At 38.6% G+C, this 22,942-nt stretch overlaps 1 protein-coding gene across 1 annotated transcript in view; it reads right to left on the minus strand.

The window, feature by feature from the left end:
* Nucleotides 1-312: 312 nt before the first annotated feature.
* Nucleotides 313-22,942, minus strand: part of GLRA3 (glycine receptor alpha 3) — a 119,845-nt gene continuing 97,215 nt past the window's right edge. The window contains exons 6-8 of the mRNA XM_077814515.1: nucleotides 14,318-14,532; nucleotides 10,275-10,421; nucleotides 313-582 (exon numbers count right to left, since the gene is read on the minus strand). Of these exons, the coding sequence (XP_077670641.1) occupies nucleotides 313-582; nucleotides 10,275-10,421; nucleotides 14,318-14,532 (632 nt within the window). The remainder of the gene's footprint in view (nucleotides 583-10,274; nucleotides 10,422-14,317; nucleotides 14,533-22,942) is intronic.

Raw genomic sequence — 22,942 nt, forward strand, 5'->3', positions numbered from 1 at the left:
GTACAATTATACCACAATGTAAAAGTATGTATAAACACGTTGGCAGTAAAGCTGTAGCATAATGTTGTGATTTTACTATGGAAAAGTTGATTGTTTAGTTAGTATGAAGTAGAAACTTAGTAATAGCAGATATATCTTCACTGGGTGTCATTCTTCATCTGTCCAATAGTGACTTTGCATAGCAAGTCAAATGGGATCTTTTTCTTTGTGCCTTTTAACTATCCCAGTGAGCATCTGTATGCACATTTGTAATGGAAAACCTCCTGCTGAACATGCCAGCCCAAACAGTATGTACTAGAAGCCGTAATCTTGTTATTGGTGAATGTCCTCATGCCTAATGATTTTATAGATAACCCAATAAAAAATGTTGAAAATCAGAAAGGCTAATGGGAAGCAAGCTCTGGAAATTGTATCAATTTTCTTGGCTCGGTCAATGAATACCTTCCTCATTTCATCGTGGCTTTTTGGTGTAGCTTGAATGGGATTATTTGGCCCCTTTGGAGTCACTCCATCTTTTGCTTGCAGACATGGCCCCATTCCATAGGCTGTAAAACTGAATCGACTTTCCCTTACCTCATCATCCTGCAAGAAAAGTAAGAAAGTTCTTCAGTTACATAGATTTGTCACCTGCTGAAAACAAAGTTCTGAGTCCTCTCTTCAGTGGCTTCTTTAACCCATCACTTTATATTTGCTGGATGACATATTAGTCCTGTTGAAGTTAATGGCAAAACTCCCATTGATTTCAATGAGGGCGGGATTTCACCAGCTGGCATTTTTAAATACATAATCTATTCAACTTCCATTTTTTCTAATGACCTGTGATTGGATAACTTATCAATTTACTCTATTCTTTCCCATTTAGGGCCCAATTTCCTGGTCTTCAACCAGGCAAAACTCACGTTGCTCTTTTGGTCATTTGTACTGTACATAATGTCTAGAGGCCAGGGCCCCATTTTGCTATTATAGTACATATATAACATGTTGACATCAATTAAATTAGTGGGAATTCTGCCTGTTTGAATACTGTACATCTAATTAGTCTAATTTTTACACCTTATTTCTATAGTTACATATAGCTACATCAAATAAAAATAATAATTTTTTAAAATGAAGGTAAATTGTAGGTTAAATGTTATAAGTAGAGAAGGCTAAGGTACAGGGATCAGAACTAAGGACCATGCTTTTTGCAGTTTCTCCACTGTACATCCAGAACAAATCCATTAATGTCAATGCAGTTATTCTGGATTTACTCATGTGTGCGTGAGAATTGAATTTGGTCCTAAATCACACTGACTGGAAAGAAGAATTATATACATACATGGGGATATAGTACACGTCCAAAGAGGTGACTTTCATTTTGTGAGCACATTTTGCATCACTACTTACCCAGTTATGGGTACCAGGTAGGGAAAGATGCACAGGCTCAAATTTGATGCTGTAACTTATTCTGCAGGTGCAAATATAGATATACAAATTGTATGCAGGAACTGAGGCCAGGTTGAAAACTGACTGAAAGTATATCCCAAAGTCTTCTTTACCTTCAGACTATGTGTTTCTTCTTCAATACATAGCCTACCAAAGAGTAATCCAATTACTTTTGAGGAATTCACATTTGAATTAATTTTAAACTCTATTTCTTGTTCTTATCTGATCTTGTTTTAGTGCTCTATTACCATATGCTTTTAAGATCTCTGAAATGCAACAAAATAAAAAAAATAAGTATTCACGTCTTATTTCTCAAATAATTATGTAGTCCAGGAAAGCTGTTGCCTTAAAAGAATAGAAGAAAATAAAGTTACAAATTAGACTTTGGAAGAAGCTGGTTTTTTGTTTTTTTTTTGTTTTGTCCTCCCCCTCCCCATCCCATGAGAATTTTTGAGTTTTCAAAAAAAGCTCCTGTCCTGAATTAGGTTGAAATGGAAATCTTAATTGGTTAGTCTCTAAGGTGCCACAAGTACTCCTTTTCTTTTTGAGAATACAGACTAACACGGCTGTTACTCTGAAACCTGTCAAAAATAGAGAGAATCATATCAGATCAATTGAAATGTTTCATTTCAAAACATTTCATTTTGACTTAGACTTTTAAAATATTTTTTTCCTACAAACTAACTTCTAAACCAAAAGTCCTTCTGAACCAGAAAACCTGAAGTTTTTGTTTTGAAAATGTCAAAATGGATTGTCTTGAAAATTTCAAAGCTTGTTGTTCAATTTTTTTTCAAAATGAGAAGTTTGTCAAAACCATTCCTTTCTTGTGAACAGTTTTGATGTTGACAAATCAGCATATTCTGGAAAAAACAAAAACATTCAGTTAAATTGAAAAGTTTAAGCTGACAGTCACCTCTGGGATTTTAAAATCTCAGCAATAGAATCTGCAGGTAGAGCTGTTTGTGAATTGATCCAGCCAGAGTCCTACAACACTGGTGTAAATGGTTGCCATTCCACTGAATTTTTTTTTTTAAATTTATACTGTTGCAATCCTATAAACTTATTCACAGTTCTCTGTTTTAATAACACTTCTATACCGGCTTTATTGTAATTAGTAATGCACTCTAGTAAAGCAAAAAAAAAGGAAAATTAACATGAAAGCAAGAAAACAGCAGTTGGTTAATAGAACATGGGCATGAATAACAGAAATATAAAATGATGGCAGGGTGCAAATGTTATGACGTGATTAAGCAAAACCATTTTAAACTAAGTAATCTGGTACCATTATTTCTGTTGTCTGAAAACCTGGGAAATAACAGCTTTGTTACTTTGTATACTTTTAATAGGTGAAATATGAAGTGCTAAATTCATCTTGTGTGACTGTTGACTTCAGTGGGGTTGCATGTAAGATGAATTTGGCCAATATATTTTTAAATGCCCAGAATCTGATGACTATGGGCCTAGTCAGCCCTCCATATACTTGCTACTGGATATAGGACTTACCACAGTGAGTAGTTCCATTGACCTAAAATAAGTGCTTGATTTCTTGGAGTAGTAAGGACTGCAGGATCAGGCTCTAAAATGGGACATAAGACTCTGTTTTATGTTACTAACTAAAATTAATCTTCTGAATGCTCCTTCAAAGATATTTGAGATAATTTTATTATTTTCGGATAACACTGATGGTTTCATAAAAAAAAATCCACCTATGTTGCTTCTCTTTGAAATATAAAAGGGTTGCGTCCCTGACCATCTTGGCAAATATCCATTGATGGACCTATACTCCATGAACTTATCTAATTCTTTTTGAACCCAGTTTTTATATATAATTAAGTGGACCAGCTCCTCAGCTGGTGAAGCCACTCAGTGGGAGGTACACAGATGTACACCACCTAAAGATCTGGACCATAGAATATCCCATTCAAAAATGCACTGAATGTTGATTTGAAAAATTAAGTCTTCACTTTAGGATGTAATGAGGAAGCAAGCTTTCTTTTCTTTGCCTTTACCTGATTGTCTGGTGCATCATCTTTTTATGTAATTGATAAAGAAAAAAATGAATTAACACTTATTTGTAAAAGCCTTTGCTGAAGTTTTAATATAAACAAGAGATTTTCATGTATACTGCTTAACAAATTAATCGCTAAAAATGTTGTTCAAAGTGCAGTTGCATATATTTTTATTAGTATACATATTTTACCAGCTCTTTAAAAATTATAGTAATTAACGAGTGCTCCTAGCTGTAGGTAAAGATTTTTGAAACACAACCAGAATTCTTAGAGTCTTGAAGGCAATGAGCTGGGTTGGTTTATTTGCATATCAATATCACTATATAAAATACCTAGGCATAAAATGATCAAAATATTTAAATTCCCTTGGGCTCGAGATGTTTTCTGTTTTGATATACGGTTTAAATAATTTACTCTTCCTCAGGAATAACAAACATACTTGCCGAAATATCTTCGCTATAATTTTTGGCTATACGTAATACTAATCGTTTTAGGATGTATTTGTAACCTTTGAGTTATTTTTAACATTTTAATGTTTTACTCTCCACATTTTCTTGCAGAAAGCATTTGTAGTTGAAAGCTGAATCGGCTTTTTAAAATATGTATCCAACCAAGTTATTTCTCTTAGCTCTGATGTTAATTTTTAAGCCTTCTTTGGAACAGCAGAATGTAAAATTTTAATTCCCTGTTTTAATTCCAGATGTACACAGGTCAGTATCGACTACAGAATTAACAAAACAGGTACCTTTTTAATAACACTTCACGTCATCACATACAGGTAATAATGAAGGTTAACGGAGTCCACATGGGGGGAAAACATCAGTTCAGACAAAAGAACAGGGCCTTTGTTAATGACTGGGTATCACATTATAACAAATGGGACGACATCTATATAGTTTACCCTTAAATTTGTACTGTAGATTTGAGCCAAAGTCCCGTCTATAGGTTCTGCACTTCTCAAGCCATTGCTACGTTGCAATGATTCATTGATTTCATTTCCATCAAGCACTCCCCCAAAATACTTTCATCAAAATGGGAGGGAAGACCAAAAAGGAAAAAGCAAAACAAAGGAAAAACAAAAAAAGAAATGTGATTATCATTAAAAGGTATAATCAATCTAGTCTGTGCATTATTTTCGTTAATAAAGATACCATGATCTTTAGGTCTTTGAAAACAGAATAAAAAAGGTTGAATATTCCTGAAAAGTAAGTATATTGCATTAGAATTTAGTTTAGAAATAGAACTGTATTTTTCAGTATATGCACAATATTCCTCTGTGCTTGCTTCTTTTGAAATATCATCAAGAAAAATAAGCTCCATATCAACCAATTATATATGATGCTGCTAACTCCGCCTCTTCTGTTGTCTTTCTGCTCATTCAGGTGCTTTCAAAACAAAAGTTTTATAAATTAAGTGGTTTTTAATTCTTAAAAAAAGTTCAGATCAAATAAATTAAAGTTTAATGAAAATGATTTGTTGAAGGACAGATTTTGCACATCTGATCTGGGCAAAACAATCACTGACTACATAAGGACTATAGCAGCCATTCTCAGGTTCGGAACATAATGTTTATCTCCAATTTCAGGGACTGTGTTTTTTAATTCATGTAATACTTGGCCCAAAGGTGGCTAATGTTTTAAAAATATTTTATAATGGACAAAACAATTTCAGTCAGACACTAGGATGGGATGGAGTTAGAGAGTAAATCTCTTACCATTTCCATCCTCTCCACTGCATCAGTGATAGACCGGAACACCCTTTTGTCTGTTTCTATCACAAACATCTGTGCTTTTCTTCATGCTTCTGTTTTATGCATGGAATGTTCTCTACGATTCTATCCATAAGGCCATTATCCACTCCTTCAAATCCATCCTCACAACCTACTTCTGCTATGATATCTATCAGGAAGGCAACAATGACTAGGATACATGGCAGGTTGGTTTAGATGCTTGAATGGAAGTAAGATTGGGCTATAAACACACACACACACACACACACACACACACACACACACACACACACACACACACAAAAGTCAACAGTAGTCTTTTTCTGTTCTTTCCCATGAGAGTTGGATTGGGCCTTCAAAAACAAAATCACCTTTTAAATAATTTGGAACCAAAGGTAAGATCACACGGCTGCAATAATTATCTCCATTACAATTGTCTCCCTTCCTCCTTTTTGTTCATCACTCTCACTTGTTTCAGTTGGTCTCAAATTAGACTGTAAGGCCTTCAAGGAAAGGACTTCATTTTCATATATGTTTCCATGCAGGGGCTGGTTGTGACTGGGCCCTACCACTAGAGCTAGCTGATGATAAATGGAAAATACTTTTGTGAAAATTGTCATTAAAATTTTTTCATTAAAAACAAATTTTGAATTTTTCAGCCAGTTCTAACCACCACAATGTAAATCATCACAGTAATGTCCAGATTCTCTTTTGCCAAAACAATTTTTACATCTAGATTTTATTTTGAAAAATGTTGCAGACAGTTCTTAGAGTAAACTATAGATTTGTAGTATTAAAAAATTAAAACAGACAAAGCTTTGGGCCACATGCTTTCCCTACCCAGAAAAATCAAGTGGGGGCTAGAGAACACTGATTCCACAAATGGAAAGTCATTTTGTTGGGGGCGGGGGGGGGTTTCTGTACCCTATGGAACTGGTAATGTTCCATCCTTGTAAGCCTGTCAGTGTCCCAAGATTGTAGATGGACAGGATTGTCTATATGGCTTTTTCATCCATAAACACCCTGCTTCTATAATCTACCTAGGGAAAAGAATGGAAGCTCTAAATTGTCACAAGAGAGAATTTAAAGTCAAGGAAGTCCCTTCAGGTTGTTTGAACACCTATCCTGGTATTTAATTTCTCTTCATTCTCCTGTTGATTTCCTGGTCAAATAAAGGTCACTGAAAAAGTTTTCTTCGTATGATGCATCTTAAAGAAAGAAGTCAAATAAAATCTAATTCCCTGAGAATCAGTGATCGTTAACCTTTGCCAAATGAGTCAAAAAGGTACACAAAGCTTTATAATCACTGGCTAAAGTAGCTGAGTGGGAAAGTGATAGGGGAAACCAGCATAACAGTGTTAAAGTGCATTTATTAATTTACTAAATACAATTGCACATAAATTTCATGTTTAGACATTGTAATGAAACAATCATAATGTTTGTTCGAAAGAATGTTTAACTCTGTTTTAATCCAGAAGATTTCAATGGTTTTTGTTAGCAATGTTAGTGATCAATCAAATGTTTTCTCAACGAGCAATGTTCTTTGAGTAAATGTTTAAAGTTCTTTTTATAGCTGCCTGATAAGAAAGTGTTAAATAAGGCTGTAAGAGAAGGGATATTGACAGAGTTGTCTCCAGACCTGGAAGCCAGAACTAAGTCCAGAGATAGGTTTGGAATCTGATATAATCGCAATACCAATAGCATACTCTGCTCACCAGCCACAAAAAGCATCAATGTCAATTGCAAATAGAACTGCCTGCCTTCCCTTATAGAAAAAAAATGGACTTCAATAGAAAAAAAAAAGGAAACAAATCCTGGGGATGGAAAAATGCAGTAAGCAGAGGTTAAAAAGGGGATGGGTAGATTTGTGGTTGTTTGTTTGTTTACACGCCACTAAAATGAAACACAAATTCTTTAAAAAGCAAAAAAAGTAAACCCGAAAACACAACAAAAGGAAAAATGCACACACCAAGTGATTCTCAAAAAAAAAAATAAACAAACAAACAAACTAGAACCATCAAAGTAATATTTAGCAAAAGTGGTTAACATGTTTGCTTTTTTCAGTCATTCACCTTTTCAAGTGTAATGATTAGAGTATGTACGAAATTTTCAGTTTAATGCATAGAACAAGGAAATCCAGGCATAGAGTAGCTAGAGAAATCAATGAATAAAATGTAGGAATATTAAGAATAACTAAAATTAAAACGACAAAATACTTGAACTTTTTACTATGGCATTGATTTTTCTCTGTAATTGCTCTGTATGTATGAATGCAATTAAATTGAATATTGTCATTTCATGTAAATTGCTGAAATAAGTTTGCCTGCCTCATCTAATGCTAAATATTTTAAAAGTTTGTTCATTCTGGTGTCACTATACTCTTTGTCCTGTGCTGCCTTGGAATATGCGCACACATCTCTTACTGACTTAAATGTCAGTTTTGGCTGAATATCTTCTGGAATTTGGTCCTATATTGCATCCTCTGAGCCCACTTTGAGCTCACTGACACCAGTGTGTAGCAGAAGTAATTTCAAGGAGTTAGACTGGTGTAGGAGCAGTGTGAAAGCAAATCAGGCCCAGGAGGTGTTTGAGTTTCAGAGGCTTGTACCTGCAAGGCTCTGAGCATTGTGGTCTGATCCAGCAAAGCACAGATATCAATGAGACTATGCTTGTACTTTAAGTTTAGCACATGTTTAAGTGTTTTCTGGACCAGGCAAGAATGTTCAGCATCTTGTGAGTCCCTCTCCAAGGCCTTCGAATTGGATTAACTACTGAAGAGGTATACTGGGGGAAGCTGAAGTCTTGCTTAAAAAATTGGAGATGTAAATAAAGTTAGTTTGATTCTAGAGGAGGAAGGAAATATATTATTTCACCAGCCTGTGCCCTTGTGCTTAGAATACCCAATCTGTTTTTCACTCTGATTTTGATCATGTGGTGAAAAGACACTATTTGAAATCAATTAAGTAAAATTAGTATGCCTGACATCCAGAGTAAACCTTGCTTTTACAATATTTGGAAAAGCTTCTACCTGTGGGAAGCAAGAGAAATGGACCAAAAAATCATCACATAATGGATCATGCAATATAACTATTAATACTCCATGATGCCTTAATGTTTACCTGACCTGCACTCTTTCCAGTAATCCATCTCAAGCCCACCACTAACACTTCAAACCTTGAAACGGCTTTCAGAGGGCTGCCATTATTTCAAAAATAACCTGCCACAAAAATGCCTTTCCTCCCGTGTGGCTGGGGGAAGTGCACTTCCTGTTAGTCAGCACAACATACAATTTCACCCCACTTTCTTCCTCATGTTCAGTCAGGGCCAGATCCTGAAAGCCCTTGGTGGGCCTGAGCCTCAGTGGCAACCAGAGAAAGCCCAGTATTGGGCAGTGGTAGTTACCAGATTCTATGAAGGCATCTTCTTGGACATGAATTTGAGTTGCAGTCAAGGAGGGCATTAGCCACCCACAGTAGCACTTTCCACTCTGGCACCTGCAACCTGAATCCTGCCCTATTGCAGAGGGAGAGGGGGGGAGATACTGGAGAATAAGCCTGCTCCACCCTGCACCAACCCCACAGTGTCGGCTCCTCTCTTGGGGAGTTGCAATGCCACTCATATTTGGCCTGGCTGCCCCTCCGTCATGACAGTGGGTTTGACCAGGCCAAATTTAAGTGAGTGGTGGTGTGACCTGATGCATGGGTTTGCAGCACCTCTCAGGTTTGGCTCCCTTGGTTTCATGATAGCTGTAGATACAGTTGAACCCATGGAACAACGCTAAAGCTGTCCCTATATTTTATGTAACTATTTTCCAGAAACTGGGCCTCAGGTGAGTGAAGTTTTTGAAAATGCTGGACAAAGTGCATGGCCTTGGAACAAGCCATTGCAAACTTTTTTTTTATGTAAATGCCAATCCTTCCCTACAAAACCTTACCATTGTAGGGCTAGTTCTTGCACACAGGAATCTCCAGGCATGGTGTATTGTGTAATAGAGTTATAATATGTTGGCAATATAAGGGGAATAAGCTGATAAATCACTTTTTGCTTGTGACCTAAATAATAATTTGAGCCCAGGTCTCCAGGAATGAAAGACTCTTGAGCTAATTGACATGCTCTCCTTTAATACAGTTTGAAATCTGATACACAGCAATATTCTACATAATGGCCTCATCCAACTCTTGTAAAAGCCAATTAAAGACTCTTACTGACTTCAATAGAAGATAGATCAGGTATCTGAAGAATGGCCGGGGGGAAAAGTAATGTCTCCACCATATTCCCCTATTAAAAAAAAATCTGCGATGAGTAGTGGAAGTCTAACTCACGTAGTTGAGTACTGTGGCCCAAATCCTGGAAGTCTTTACTCAACATTTACTTTGTTAGGAGAGGGCTTACAGGATTTGACCTTTGGGCCTAGATTGTGCCAACTCTACTCGTGATGGGCAGTAACATACTTCACAAGTAGTCCTAATAGATTCAACTGAGGGCACAGATCCTCTGCAGATCAGAGCTATGTTGAAGTCAATTGATAGTTGTATGACAATTTATACCACCTGAGGATGTGACCTCCACATGAGTAAAAGTGGCACAATCTGGTGCTCAAATACTATGATAAAGAAAAACAGACTTAGCTGAATTTAACAGAAAACATACTTTCCATCAGCAGCAAAACTCATAAAAGGTGAACTTTTATCAAAAACTGCATTTAGATCAGATATATCATTAGGGCTCAATAGAAGTCCTTAGGGCCAAATTAAGAAATGATATTTAATAAATCTCCATGCAGTATTGTGTTTGCCAGCAACATCCACAACCCTGGAGCACTTTGACAGTTCTTTCACATGGTAAAATTCATCCCTGGACAGTGGGGCCTGCACATGGCCCACCCATACTTTAAATCCTCTTAATCCCTCTTTTGAGGAGTTAAGTAGGATTTGTGTGGTGTGTAGTCCTTGTACTGATCCACTGCCCAGGGTAAATGTCATCCTGTTACCATTTTATTTGTATAGCCACTTTAAGCAGTGCCCTCCTTCCTGACCAAAGCCCTTTTCTTTGTGCAAATCCATCTGTCTGTCTCAAAGATGTAGGTATTGCTAGGTTGCACTTTTTTTTACCTTGTTCTTCTTCCTCTTCCGGCGGAATCTCAGAAGCTCTTTATGCTGCCTTGACACAAAATTTACAGCTGCATACTCCAGAAGTGCAGAAAATACAAAGAGCAGGCATACTGCCATCCAAATGTCGATAGCTTTGACATATGAAACCTATGGAGAAAGAGACTGAAAATATTAGAAACACAGATGTGAATTTCAGTATCTCATAATACCAGGGGGAAATAAATTAGCGTCCCCATACCACCATGCTATTTTTACTAAAGAAGCACTAGCTTGAAAGCTGCTTTATTCCTCACAATTTAATTTTGTGGAAAAATATATTTCTTGCCTGTTTCTGAGAAAATCTTTGCACTAATGATTAGTACTTCATTAACATTTCTTCATGATCTGCTATACATTGCTTTTAACCAAAACCCTCATGATATAAAGGAAAAAGCAGAAAGATCATGACATTTTAAAATTTCTGGATGTATGGTCCATTTTCTGCTGACATCTGCTCAAGGAGCACAAAGGGGGTAGCATGTGGCTAAAACTGACCCGCAAGAAACTTCTCTGGCATAGGGGAACTCCCCACTAGCCTAAAGCTAATGAAGTTTAGTGGCTGTGCTGGAGAAAGAAGAGGTTGTAATAAAGCAGAACTCTGTGAAATTGAACATAAGAATGACCCTAGTGGGTCAGACCAAAGGTCCATCTAGCCTAGTATCCTGTCTTCCGACAGTGGCCAATGTCAGGTGCCCCAGAGGGAATAAACAGAACAGGTAATCATCAAGTGATCCATCCCCCGTCGCTCATTCCCAGCTTCTGGACACTGAGTCCATTCAAACAGCCCCTTTGCTGTAGTAACTCTTGCTAACACTGAGGAAGTGCACACTGGCCCTGTTCCCTGATGTGCTGCTCCTCTCCTGTGGAGCACAGTCACAAACACAATCTGACTTCGTAATCCAGGGCCTGCTCCTGATCTGACTGAAGACAGTTAGGGTTCTGATGTTCAATCCTACCAGAATCAGACCCCAAATATGTGATTTAAAATGTATGGTTTTCTCAGATATAATAATAATTTGTTCTCTCTTTTTTTTCCCCATGTGTATGTAGTGTAACTATTTCCCCAGTTGTTGTAGCTTTTAGTTTTCTATCTCCTAAGTATCTATTATAGGGCTGTTATAATAACTGGGGCCTAGCTGGCCTACCTAGGGTTACAACCTGGCAGGTATTTGACCACCTTGGCTGGCTTGTTTAATGGATTTGCGAGTTGCCAGAAAAATAATTTAATCTGCCCATTTTTTTAAAGTGGGTCTAAAGATTGGCATTATCACAATACACTGGGATATCTAGTTTTGCGTACAGCTGACGATGCTGCAGTGTTCCTACTTCTGAAGTTTAAGTATGCTGTTCTCAATCTTATCTATATGTGTCAGCCAGTGTATTCTCTCTAGATACTATGTGACTGTTGTGTTGTTGAGGAGGGATTTTGGAGGTGCCTTGTGGTTGAAGGTTGGGATTGCGGCAGGCTTCCCTTTTTGGGCTGGGTGGGTGCTGATTTCTTTGTACGTCAAAGGCGGCAACTCTAGGTCTACCCCATTTGTGAGCATAACTGTGGGAAAGTAAGAGTTTTTATAAAGTATTACTATAACTTCCAACAATAAATATAGATGGAGCAAGATGCAAAGAGGAGACAGACTGACCTAGTTCAAACAAAAAGGTCTACTAATATAACCCAAGGACAGTGTTAAGATCATGTAAACAAGAGAAATGTGGGTCTGGAAACCAATAAACCCAAATTGGTGTGTGGGAAATTAGGCCTATTGTTAGACGAAACAATGAGGATGGGCTGTTCTACCCATTATTCCCTTTTGGGATCCTTAAGAGAAGATTTTGGGTGGAAATTGAAGGTGGATGTTGGCTGACTGAAAGACAGAAGAATAGGAAGGAGTGAGCTTCACCATGATGGCTGGTACCCCCCTCCTTTTCCTGAAACCCTGGGATCCACTGTAATAGCATTGGTCCTTCACTGTCCTGATCCTGAGATATCCTAACCAGACCGGGTCTGAGAGAGGGATCCAGATGACATTGCCATGTCCGCTAGCTATGGCTAAATTCCAAATACCATTTGGGATGTGAAACTTTGTTACACTTCCCCACAACTTTTGTGTCTTTTCCTTCCCTACCTTATTTTCTGTCTTTCATATCATCCCTTTGCCTTCTGTTTAATAAGAGTCTGGTTTAGCTTGCCAAAGCTGCATATTTTGCAACACTGCTCTGAGCCTGTGACCAAAGAAACACTTAAAAACAATGCCTCAAATAGCCTGATGCTGGTACAAGTTTGCCAGGTATCAGAGTGGCTAATAAGATTGTGTGCCATGCCTGTGTTTCTCCAGAAAAGAAGTTGCAAGTGAGAGTCAACACCAAAAGCAGAAGCTGCATTTTCTATCATTACTGTTTGTTTTTTCTCTCCACTCTTGTGTGTTTATCTTGTTATGTCTTCTAGAAGACTGGATTAGACTTTAACAACAACTCCAGCCCGTCTCCACTTTTTCTCCCCCCCCCCCAAAAAAAGAAGAGTTATCACCACATTTAACACCATCTAAAAGACTCTAGGTTTGCAATTTAGTTGTAGCTGTGCTGTTCCCTGGAGATAAGAGAGACAAGGCAGGTGAAATAATATCTTTTGTTGGATGAATTTCTGTTGATGAAAGAGATAAGCTTTTGAGCTTAAAACAGTCTAAAAGACTGTCAGACAGGGTTTATTTTCCATTTATAGATTCTCTACAGTGAAAGGGAACAAGTATTCCTTATATAGTTTACATTTTAAATGCTTTCACTTTTTTTCCCTTTCTTTTTGTATCTTTATTAAAAATCTTTTAAACCTTTTATTAGTGTTTGCCATGGTACTTAACTGGCTGAGGTCTCTATCAAACCCCAAACCTTTGGTGAAAACTGTTTAATGTGGACAGTAGAGGGTCATGTTCACACCTTTGGCTCTTTGGGCCCATATATTCCATCAAACTTAATACAGCAGGGCCCTACACTTTGGGACACTAAGCTCTCTCTGCAACCAAAGGCATATTTATTTTGATCAGAGGAAAAAAAGGACTGGCTTCAACAACCAGGAGAATAACATTTACACAAAAACAAGAGGGGTAACATCAAATATATTACATTATTCCCATTAACTTCAGTGGGAGTTCAGGTTGATTAGTTTGTCCTGTAAAAGAAAACTTTTAAGTAATGACACTTAGACAATTTAAAAATGGACAATATAAATCTGTCTGGGGATTTCAGCCATGCTGATGACAGACACCTTTGTAAAACACTTTGGGCTAGATTGTCACCCTTACTCAGCCAGGCAGTCAGATTGTGGCTCTGGTGGTGATACTTGTGCAATACTCCTCACTGTAAGAGGATGGTGAAGGGGTGGTCTGAGGATGAGCCCTGGATCCATGAGAATAGCTGACCAGATGCACCTATTTCTCTTTTCATGGAGGAGCTTACAAACTCACTGTGCCCCCAGAACCAGGGTGGGGAGCTGGAAAGAGATTGTTATTCTGTAAGTCATAATTTTTTATTTGATCTCTCTGTGGGAGAGTACAGCTTCCCTTTTACTCACAGCAGACTGTGAAGCTGCAATCGTCTCAATATTTGCTAAATACATTGGCTTATATTGCAACCAGGAAAGGGACAAACTCATCTCAGACCAACACATAAAAGTCTGAGCAACACTAGTGGAGTGAATAACAATTTCTTCAAGGTTCAAAATCTGAACCATTGAAGTCAATGTAGTTAAGCCAGTTGAGAATTTAGCCCAAGAGATCAGTTGGTAAAGAAGTAGAATGTGTTCTGTTGAATGAAAAATTAAAAAAAAAACAAAAAAAACCCAGATCAAAGTGGTTTATCTCCCTTCTGTTCATCCTTAATGAACTAATGTATCTCTTAAGAAGAACAACACATATTGTAAAGGTTATTGAAGGCCTCTGACAGCCATATAGAATCATCATTTGTACTAACACAGTGATTCTGGTATAATACAAGCAAAGCAGCTTTTTGCCTACCTTTGGAAGTGATGCTCGTGAACCTGAACTTTGTGTTGTCATGGTCAGTACAGTTGTTATACCTAAAGCCACTCTGGCTGGTGCTGCATCCATATTGATCCAAAACGACACCCAGGAGAGAATGACAATCAGGAGACTTGGTATGTACATTTGGATGAGATAGTAACCCATTTGCCTTTCAAGATGGAATCGGACTTCAATGCATGTAAACTTTCCTAGTTGTAACCCAAAAAAAAAAGTTTCATGAAAATAGGAAAGCTATTTTTGTCACTAACACACATTCTAAATAAAACATTATATGAGCAGTTCAACTAACTTGTCTTCTAGTGGCGTTACAATTGTTTTGATTGATCTTTCAGCATACATAAATTTCCCCATCACCATCGGAAAATCTTTTTGGAGACAGAGAAACTGAACTTCCAAAAAGTTTCTCTGCTTTTAGAATTCAGTAAGCTGCTTTAGAGTTGTGCTTCTTTTGAAAGTAACGATCACATTAACCATAATGGTCATAATGAGCAACAGGTCATTTTCCAACCTTTGCCATCTGAGTTGCTATTTGGAGAGATTGCCATCTGCAGAGGGATGTTGTGTTCTCCTGTGCCATCAAACTTGCCATCCCATGGCTCAGTTTTAAGTTAAATTTTATTTCTCAAACATAACCTAAAAGCGAAAACTGGGGGATGAGGATGGCCTCGGGTTAATAATTAGAGTTGTTGACAAGTTATGTATGCCTTAGCCCCCTTCCAAAATGTTCTAACTTGAAAACCTAGTTACCAAGGTTTTCAAAATGGAGCTTCTAATTTGGACGTTAGGAACCTGAATAAGTGTCTTTTTCTCCCCAAAGTGCTGAGAACCCAGCAGTTCCCACTGATTTGATTAAAAGTGAGAAGGAAATATATTCACCCGTGGAAGTAGAATATCACTGTTGCCACCAAAAAAACCCCAAACAAAACAGCGTTATTGCTAATGCTCCTATGCCAGAATTTGTCACTGTTCCTGACCTTGTGGTGGTCTCCTTTTGCAATTCCCTTTGTTTCTACTAAATATTAGCATTTGAAGGCAATATTACTGATATATTTATTGACAGCAGAAATTATATTTCACAATGGATCTCTGTGATTATTTGAATGAATGCATTTTAATCATTCTGGATTTTGGATGGATGCATTTATATTAATATTATTTAAAAGGTGTGCAGTTATTCCAGAAGATGTTGATTTTGCAATAAGTTATACCAATTATTTTTTCTGACCCACTTTTACCCATGGGTTTATACAAAATCCCATGCTTATTATCACATTAATGTATCATCCTGTATTATCTTTGTACTGAAACAGTGTTATTTGAGAAATCAATTTCCAAGCTGAGTTAAAATTTCTTACATACTCTACTTCTGGACAAATTAAATGGCTGGTAAAGTGTATCATTTATTTTTCCTTAAGGTAGCTTTGTTATAAAGCCATTAATCTTGTCTGTAGATTTTTGTAGTAAATTTAATGGAGAGTAATCCTTATTTCTGTGAAGTAACACAAGTGTCTAGATTTAAGTAAGACTATGGTGATGGAACCCAACTGTCCAATGCAAAAATCCTATTTTAAAACTAGAGAAAATAATCTTAAGGAGTTTTATAGCTACCAACTCAACCATTCGCTTCACTCATAATCTCTGTCTGTGACTTCTAAAGAGAATTCTCTAGTACTGCTGATTTCTCTAGCAGCCCAATCCTACCATAAAACCCTGGCACATGCCTTGCGTTGCTTCAACTTTTTCAACTGCCCCTTCTGTGGCCTCTCTGATCCACTGGTGAAATCCTGGCCGACTGAAGTAAATGGGGAATCTTGCCATTGACTTCAGTGGGGTCAAGATTTCACCCCACATCTCTCCCTCCAGTCTATTCAAAATGCTGCAGATAAAGTCATCTCTCTTAGCAGTTTCACCTTTCCATCCGCATACTTGAATATCTGCACTGGCTCTAAATTTTTGCATCCTTGTATTGAAGGTTCTGCACAACTATGCTTGTGACCTTTGCTCTGAGAACTTAATACTCCTTAACAGTCCCCTGGTCTCTTTCTCCAATCAGCAATCCCATGCTTTTTCCTCAGATGGTCCTCTTTGGATAAAAAACCCACCCAGCTTTCAGATGCCATACAACCTCATTTTCCTTTTTCCTCTCAACTCCCTTCTTTTGTCTCCATTTTCCAATCTTGACCTAGGTATCTCATTTCTTATTAAAAGATGAGTAGGGGCTAGGGATGCTCTGTGTGCGAAGATAGCCCTGCCTCTCTGGCCCTGCCAATCACGATTGGTAAGGAGGAGGGCTGCAAAAAGAGGAAGCTGTAGTCAGCAAGGGGGAAACCCTGAGAAGGGAGTGATTCTTGCACCAGCCGGAGGAGGAACCTCTATGTCAGACGGACCCCCCAAAAACTCCAAGGAGTCCAATGAACCCCAGAACCAAGCCCAGTAGGGAGAGACTGGTGTGGTTACCTGGGTGTTAAGGGCTCCAGTAAATTTGCTTCCCAAACACCCTGAAGTAAGGTCAGAGCCACTGACCTTTTTGTTGACCATAGGAGGAACTTGTTCTCTGCATTTTTGCTTTCCCCCACAAAGTAAGCAGGCCTGCAAGGATGGGGCACATTACAAGGACAAAGGGGCTGGGGCCTGGACTTTGCTAAACCTATGTGGGTCAGGAAGTGTAGGGATAAAGTGAGAACTGCCAAAAGCCGAGCAGAATTGACCCTTGCAAAGGGAATTAAAACCAATAGGAAAAGGTTCTATAGCCATATAAGTAAGAGAGAATCAAGGAAAGAAGAAGTTGGACTGCTAAACGCTGAGGATGGGGTGGAGATTAAAGATAATCTAGGCATGACCCAACACCTAAACAAATACTTTACCTCAGTTTTTAATAAGGTTAATGAAGAGCTTAGGGATAGTAGCACAGTGGCTAATGGTAACAAGGATATGGAGGTAGAAATTACCACATCTGAGGTGGAAATCAAACTCCAAACAATTTAATGGGACTACATCGGGGGGGGGAAGCAGGAGATAATTTCCATCCAAGATTCTTAAATGAATTTGCACACAAATTGAAAGCCCAATAGCAAGGATTTTTAATGAAATCTGTAAACTTAGAGATCATACCCCATGACTGGAGAATTGCTAATATAATTCATATTTTTAAGACGAGGTAGGGGTGGGGGGAGTGATGTGTGTGTTTGACCTCAGTTGTTGTATTAAAGGTTTGGGACAAATTTTAAAAAAGAAAGTAGTTGAGGACATAAAGGTGAACAGTAATTGGGATAAAATACAACATGGTTTTACAAAATGTAGATCATGCCAGACCAACCTGATCTCCTTCTTTGAGAAGATAACTGACTTTTTAGACAAAAGAAATGCAGTAGATCTAATCTACCTGGATTTCAGTAAGGCATTTGATGATTTCTCTTTTGGAACTATATCCGTTAAATTGGAGAAGATGGGGATTAACATGAGAATTGAAAGATAGATAAGGAACTGGCTAAAGGGGAGACTACAATGGGTAATACTGACAGGTGAACTGTCAGGTTGGAGGGAGGTTACTAGTGGAGCTCCTCGGGGATCAGTTTTGGAACCAATTTTATTTAACATTTTTAAATGGCACAAAAAGTGGGAGTGTGCTAATGAAAATTGTGGATGACAGAAAGTTGGGAGGTATTGCCAATATAGAGGAGGACTGGAATATCGTACAAGAAGATCTGGATGATCTTGTAAACTGGAGTAATAGAAATTGAATAGTGCAAAGTGCAAGGTCATGCACTTAAGGACTAATAACAAGAATTTCTTCCTATAAACTGGGAACAAATCAGTTGGAAGTGACAGGAGGAGGGGACGACCTGGGTGTACTGGATGATCACCGGATGACTATGAGCCACCAATGAGATGCAGCTGTGAAAAAGGCTAATGCAGTCCTAGGATGCACCAGGTGAGATATTTCCTACAGAGACTGGAAAGTGTTACTACCATTATACAAGGCATTGGTGAGAATACTGTGTGGAGTTCAGGTCTCCCATGTTTAAGAAATATGAATTCAAACTGGTAGAGGTGCAGAGAAGGGCTACTAAAATGATCTGTGGAATGGAAAACCTACCTTATAAGAGGAGACTCAAAGAGCTTGACTTATTTAGCCTAACCAAAAGAAGGCTAACAGGAGACATGATTGCCCCCTTTTAAATACATCAGAGGGATAAATACCAGGAAGGGAGAGGAGTCATTTAAGTTAAGCAGCAATGTTAAGTTAAGACACACAAACCCTTGCGGGGGAGGGTGTGATTCACCTTCCTGTGCAGCATGGGGCACGGGTCACTTGCAGGTTTAAACTTGTGTAAATGGTGGATTCGCTGCAACTTGAAGTCTTAAAATCATGATTTGATGACTTCAGTAACTCAGGCAGAGGTGAGGGGTCTACTACAGTAATGGGTGGGTGAGGTTCTGTGGCCTGCACTGTGCAGGAGGTCAGACTAGATGATTATGATGGCCCCTTCTGACCTGAAAGTCTGAGTCTATGCATTGCTTGTTGCAGGGGGGCCCAACCCATGCAGGGTGGTGCCCCAGAGACACTTCTTTACAGGGAGGTTAAGTGGGGGTGGAATGCTGAATTTACAAGCACAGCAGAGGCAATAACTGCTGCTGTCATGGAATACTGTGTGTGCACAGACAGTGGTGCTCTGCATCTTCTCAGATGTATGCATGCTTCCACTGTAATATCACCACTGGTACTGACATGGAGAGGCAGGATTTCACTGTTATCAGCATCAGTGCCGGGATTCCCTGGTTGGAGCACGTGTGTATATTGAGAGAATGAGGCCATGCAGGCCAACCACTGTGAAACTAGCACGGAATGTTAATATTAGTAATGTTTGTTTCCTGAATGCTGTCAGTGTAATGACTCACACATGCTAATGGCTATCAGGTTGATGGCAGTCTGTGGGGCTTTTGTGGTAGTACCATGATTGCAGGCACTTACCAAAAAACAACCCACCACCAAAAAACCGCAGCTGGCAAAGAAAGGGTATTGAGACTAAGTGACTAATTAATTATGCTCAGGGGGCGGGGAATATGAAACCGAACGGAACTAGGAGGAAGACACTTCTATTGGCTATTGATATTGCAGTCAAGAGTTAACTGTTTGTTTGTTAAGGACATTTACACAAATAGGTACTTCCACAGAAAAGAACTTGGGTCCCAAAAGGCCATATCAAGGCAAAGATTTTAACGGTATCTCGCATTGTAAAAATAAAGGGCCTAATCCTTCCACACAGAAGTCAATGGGAGTTTGAAAATTCCAGCCTTCAAGGGTATGTTGACACTGCAGCTGGGAGAAAGCTTTATTAAGCCCACCCAACCCCCCTTGGGTGGCTAGCCTGAGTCTCTGCTGGTGCTGCAATGTCCACCCTGCTATTTTTATGTGCTAGCTCAAGCCCCAGATAGTGAGAGTCTGTCTGCCTGAGCTGGGAAGCTTGTCTGTGCTGTAATGTAGATGTACCCCCAGAAAGTAGATATTGCTAGCACATCTGGACAGGCTTTCAGAGTGAACGCTGCTGAGTAGGATATGTAGGAAAGTCATGTTGAGGACTTTAAGATGTGAAGCCCAATAGGCTTTCATCTCCGCCAGACAGAGTAGATACACCAGTATTTGGAACAGTGAGTTTTTTGAGTATGTCAGCTGAATCTCTTAGAATGACTGTAGTGATTAGAGCTAGAAAAGTTGTCACTCTTCCCCTGGCATCTCCACGTACAGGAAGTTTCCAAGTACAGTTATTTTCTTCATGTTTGGCCCTGTTTTCCAGTGTCATTCACCATCTCTGGTATTCTTATTTCCTTTCTTTGTGTTCTTCATCCCATCTCTGTCTGGCAGCACTGGTATTACACAATTTGACTCAGAGATAGAATAGGTATAGCTAGCATTAGGGACCCAAAATTCAAGCCACAGCATAGCTTTTCTCAGCCTCAGAGAGACTGAATTGTTCAGACAGAAATTTCTGTATTTTCATGTTTCAGAACCCTTGATCTAGATATCCTGAATTGAGATGGACTGTCAGGAGTCTAATAGCTGGCAGTACAAAAGTCATATTGGAATCTCCAAAACTCACCTGTCAGGTTAACTCATGAGAGCACTCAATAATTTGAACCACTCTGCTAAGTTCAACTGGGATGGAGTAAGAGATTTTTCTTTAAGTCCTCAGAGTAGAATAATATCAGAACTATATGTTCTCCAGCAGGTGCTAAAGTATATAATATCTTGAATTCCACCTGGCTACAATATCCTGAGTGAGCTGATTTACACTGAGGCCCAGTTCTGTTAGATATGCAGTTGGTGACAGCAGATAAATATTGATTTAAGTGCTTGACCAACTCCTGGCTGACTGTAATTATGCTAACTACAGATGGCTGCTTCTATGAACAAAGTTTTCTGAAGAGCTTGGAGGTGTACTCAAAATGCCCAGAATGCTTAGACTACAGTCATTAAAAGCCTTACTGTGTAATTGCCATTGTACCGGGACATCATCTGGATGCTGTCTCTCTGGCCAACTGTGTATTCAGATAGGCATCTGACAGAATAAGGGCTGGGTGCTAATGGAAAATGTTTGTTTGTTTTTTAAATCCCTGTTGTCTCAAAGAGAGGCTGGGTTTTGTTGCTTTGATGCCAACATATCTACCTTAAAAAAAGAACAACTTTCAGGTTTCAGCATTATTACTAAAGGTGGACTTGTCACTATGCAGCAGGAATCACATTTTGGAGAAAATATTTGCTGGAGGGGAACTGATATCTAGGCCACAATAACTTAATCAGTTGAACAAATCCCAATTCCTCCATAATATAGAATGGCTTGTCCCCCAACACCATCATTTTCCCTATTGCACTAGTCACCATACATACATATGAAGAAAAGATGCTCGCTGCTCCAAAGAGCTTATAACCTAAATAGAAGACAAGAGACAACAAGTGGAGTCAACAAATGTATGGCAGATGGACAGATGGAGCACAAGTAACAGTGAGATGATTCTGATTAATGTAATAATCCTACAGGACACCAGCTTCCTAAATATCATCAGGTGTTTTGAAGGCATCATGGCAAAAGTGAGTTTAAGGAGAGACTTGAAAGCAGTTAATATAGTGGTTCTGAAGGCTTTGATAGGGAGCTTCTCTCATGCACAAGAGAAGCATGGGAGGAAGCATCTATGTGCTTGTTAGAAAATTTGACAAATGTGTAATCAAAGCTGGCAACACTGATGAAGCAGAGGCAGGGTTGATAGCTCTATAGCATGTGAGACTGTAGATGTGTGGGTCTGCTAGAAAACTCATTTACACATTACTTGCTGTTAGATGCTTTGAGAGTAGTTTTATAAGCAGTGGAGTACCTAACTTTTCAACATGTGAAATATCAAAAAATTACAGCTTTGCAACACTTAGCTGTGGCTGAATTACCATCCCAGAGAAAACCGCTCAAATGATGATGCTTCTTTTCTCACTCAACTTAGCTCACACTGGAACCTCAAAGCAAATAAGATTGGAATTCTCAATGTTACGTGATTGGTCACATTTTGAATACTGTTTAATCGAATCCGTGTGTTCAGCTGATGCAGGATACATGCGTGCCAATCTGCTTTAGTAGTTTTTTATGCTTACACTCCGAGGGGCCCAGTTCTGCCCTCATAGCTATTACTTCTAATGACTGAAACTGTGAAAAGCTTCACCTTTTTACTAACAAATCTGTTTAATACTGGCATCCTTACCACGATTGTACACAGCTGAGATTTATTAGATCATTTTTCCTCTGTTTTCACAAAGTCCACTGAAGTTAATAGAAGGCTTTCCAAACTGCACAACTTAAATCCAGAACTGGGCCTCGAGTGACTCCAAATGCCTTCAGAGAACCTGGATTAGTGTATTTAATCAAAAGAGTTCCATTTCAGATTTGTCTGATTTTAGAGCTGTTTGGAAAACACTTTTTTTTTACTACAGAAAATTTTGAGATTTTGGCCAAAATCGGAAACCCATTTTTTTGCTAAAAGCTGAAATATTTCAACTGAAAACCAAAATGTTTCAATCCTGAAATGCTGCCTCAGGAAACTGTAGTTTAGGTACCTCATCTTCTCATTCTCCCCTATGGGCAAGGCTCCCTGGCTGGACTACATCTTCCATGGTGCATGATGATATTCCCACTTGGTGAAAGAAAGTGACAGTTGTATGGCCACAATGCGTCATGAGAGATGAAGTCCAGCTGGGGAGCTTGGCCCACGTAGGAGAAATGGGAGCATAAGATACATAGACTACAACTCCCATGAGGCACTGCAGCAACATTTCAGAATCAAAATATGTTGGTTTTAATAATTTTTGGATAAAAAAATCAAAATTTTCTATGCAAAGCAGACACTATTTATGAAAAACGTTATTTAGCTGAAAACCCAATATTTCATCAAAACACACTTTCAATGGAAAATGTTCAGCCAGTCCTATTAACATGTCTCATCAGCTTCAGCATCAACATATAACAAGCAAACATTCACTTTAAAGAACAGGACATGAAAGAAAGGAGAATGGAGGAAAAATGTGTTTCTAGAGGGAGAGATTTTCAAAAGCACAAAGAT

Source organism: Eretmochelys imbricata, chromosome 4, assembly GCF_965152235.1.
Source record: "Eretmochelys imbricata isolate rEreImb1 chromosome 4, rEreImb1.hap1, whole genome shotgun sequence".
NCBI classification, from domain to species: domain Eukaryota; kingdom Metazoa; phylum Chordata; order Testudines; family Cheloniidae; genus Eretmochelys; species Eretmochelys imbricata.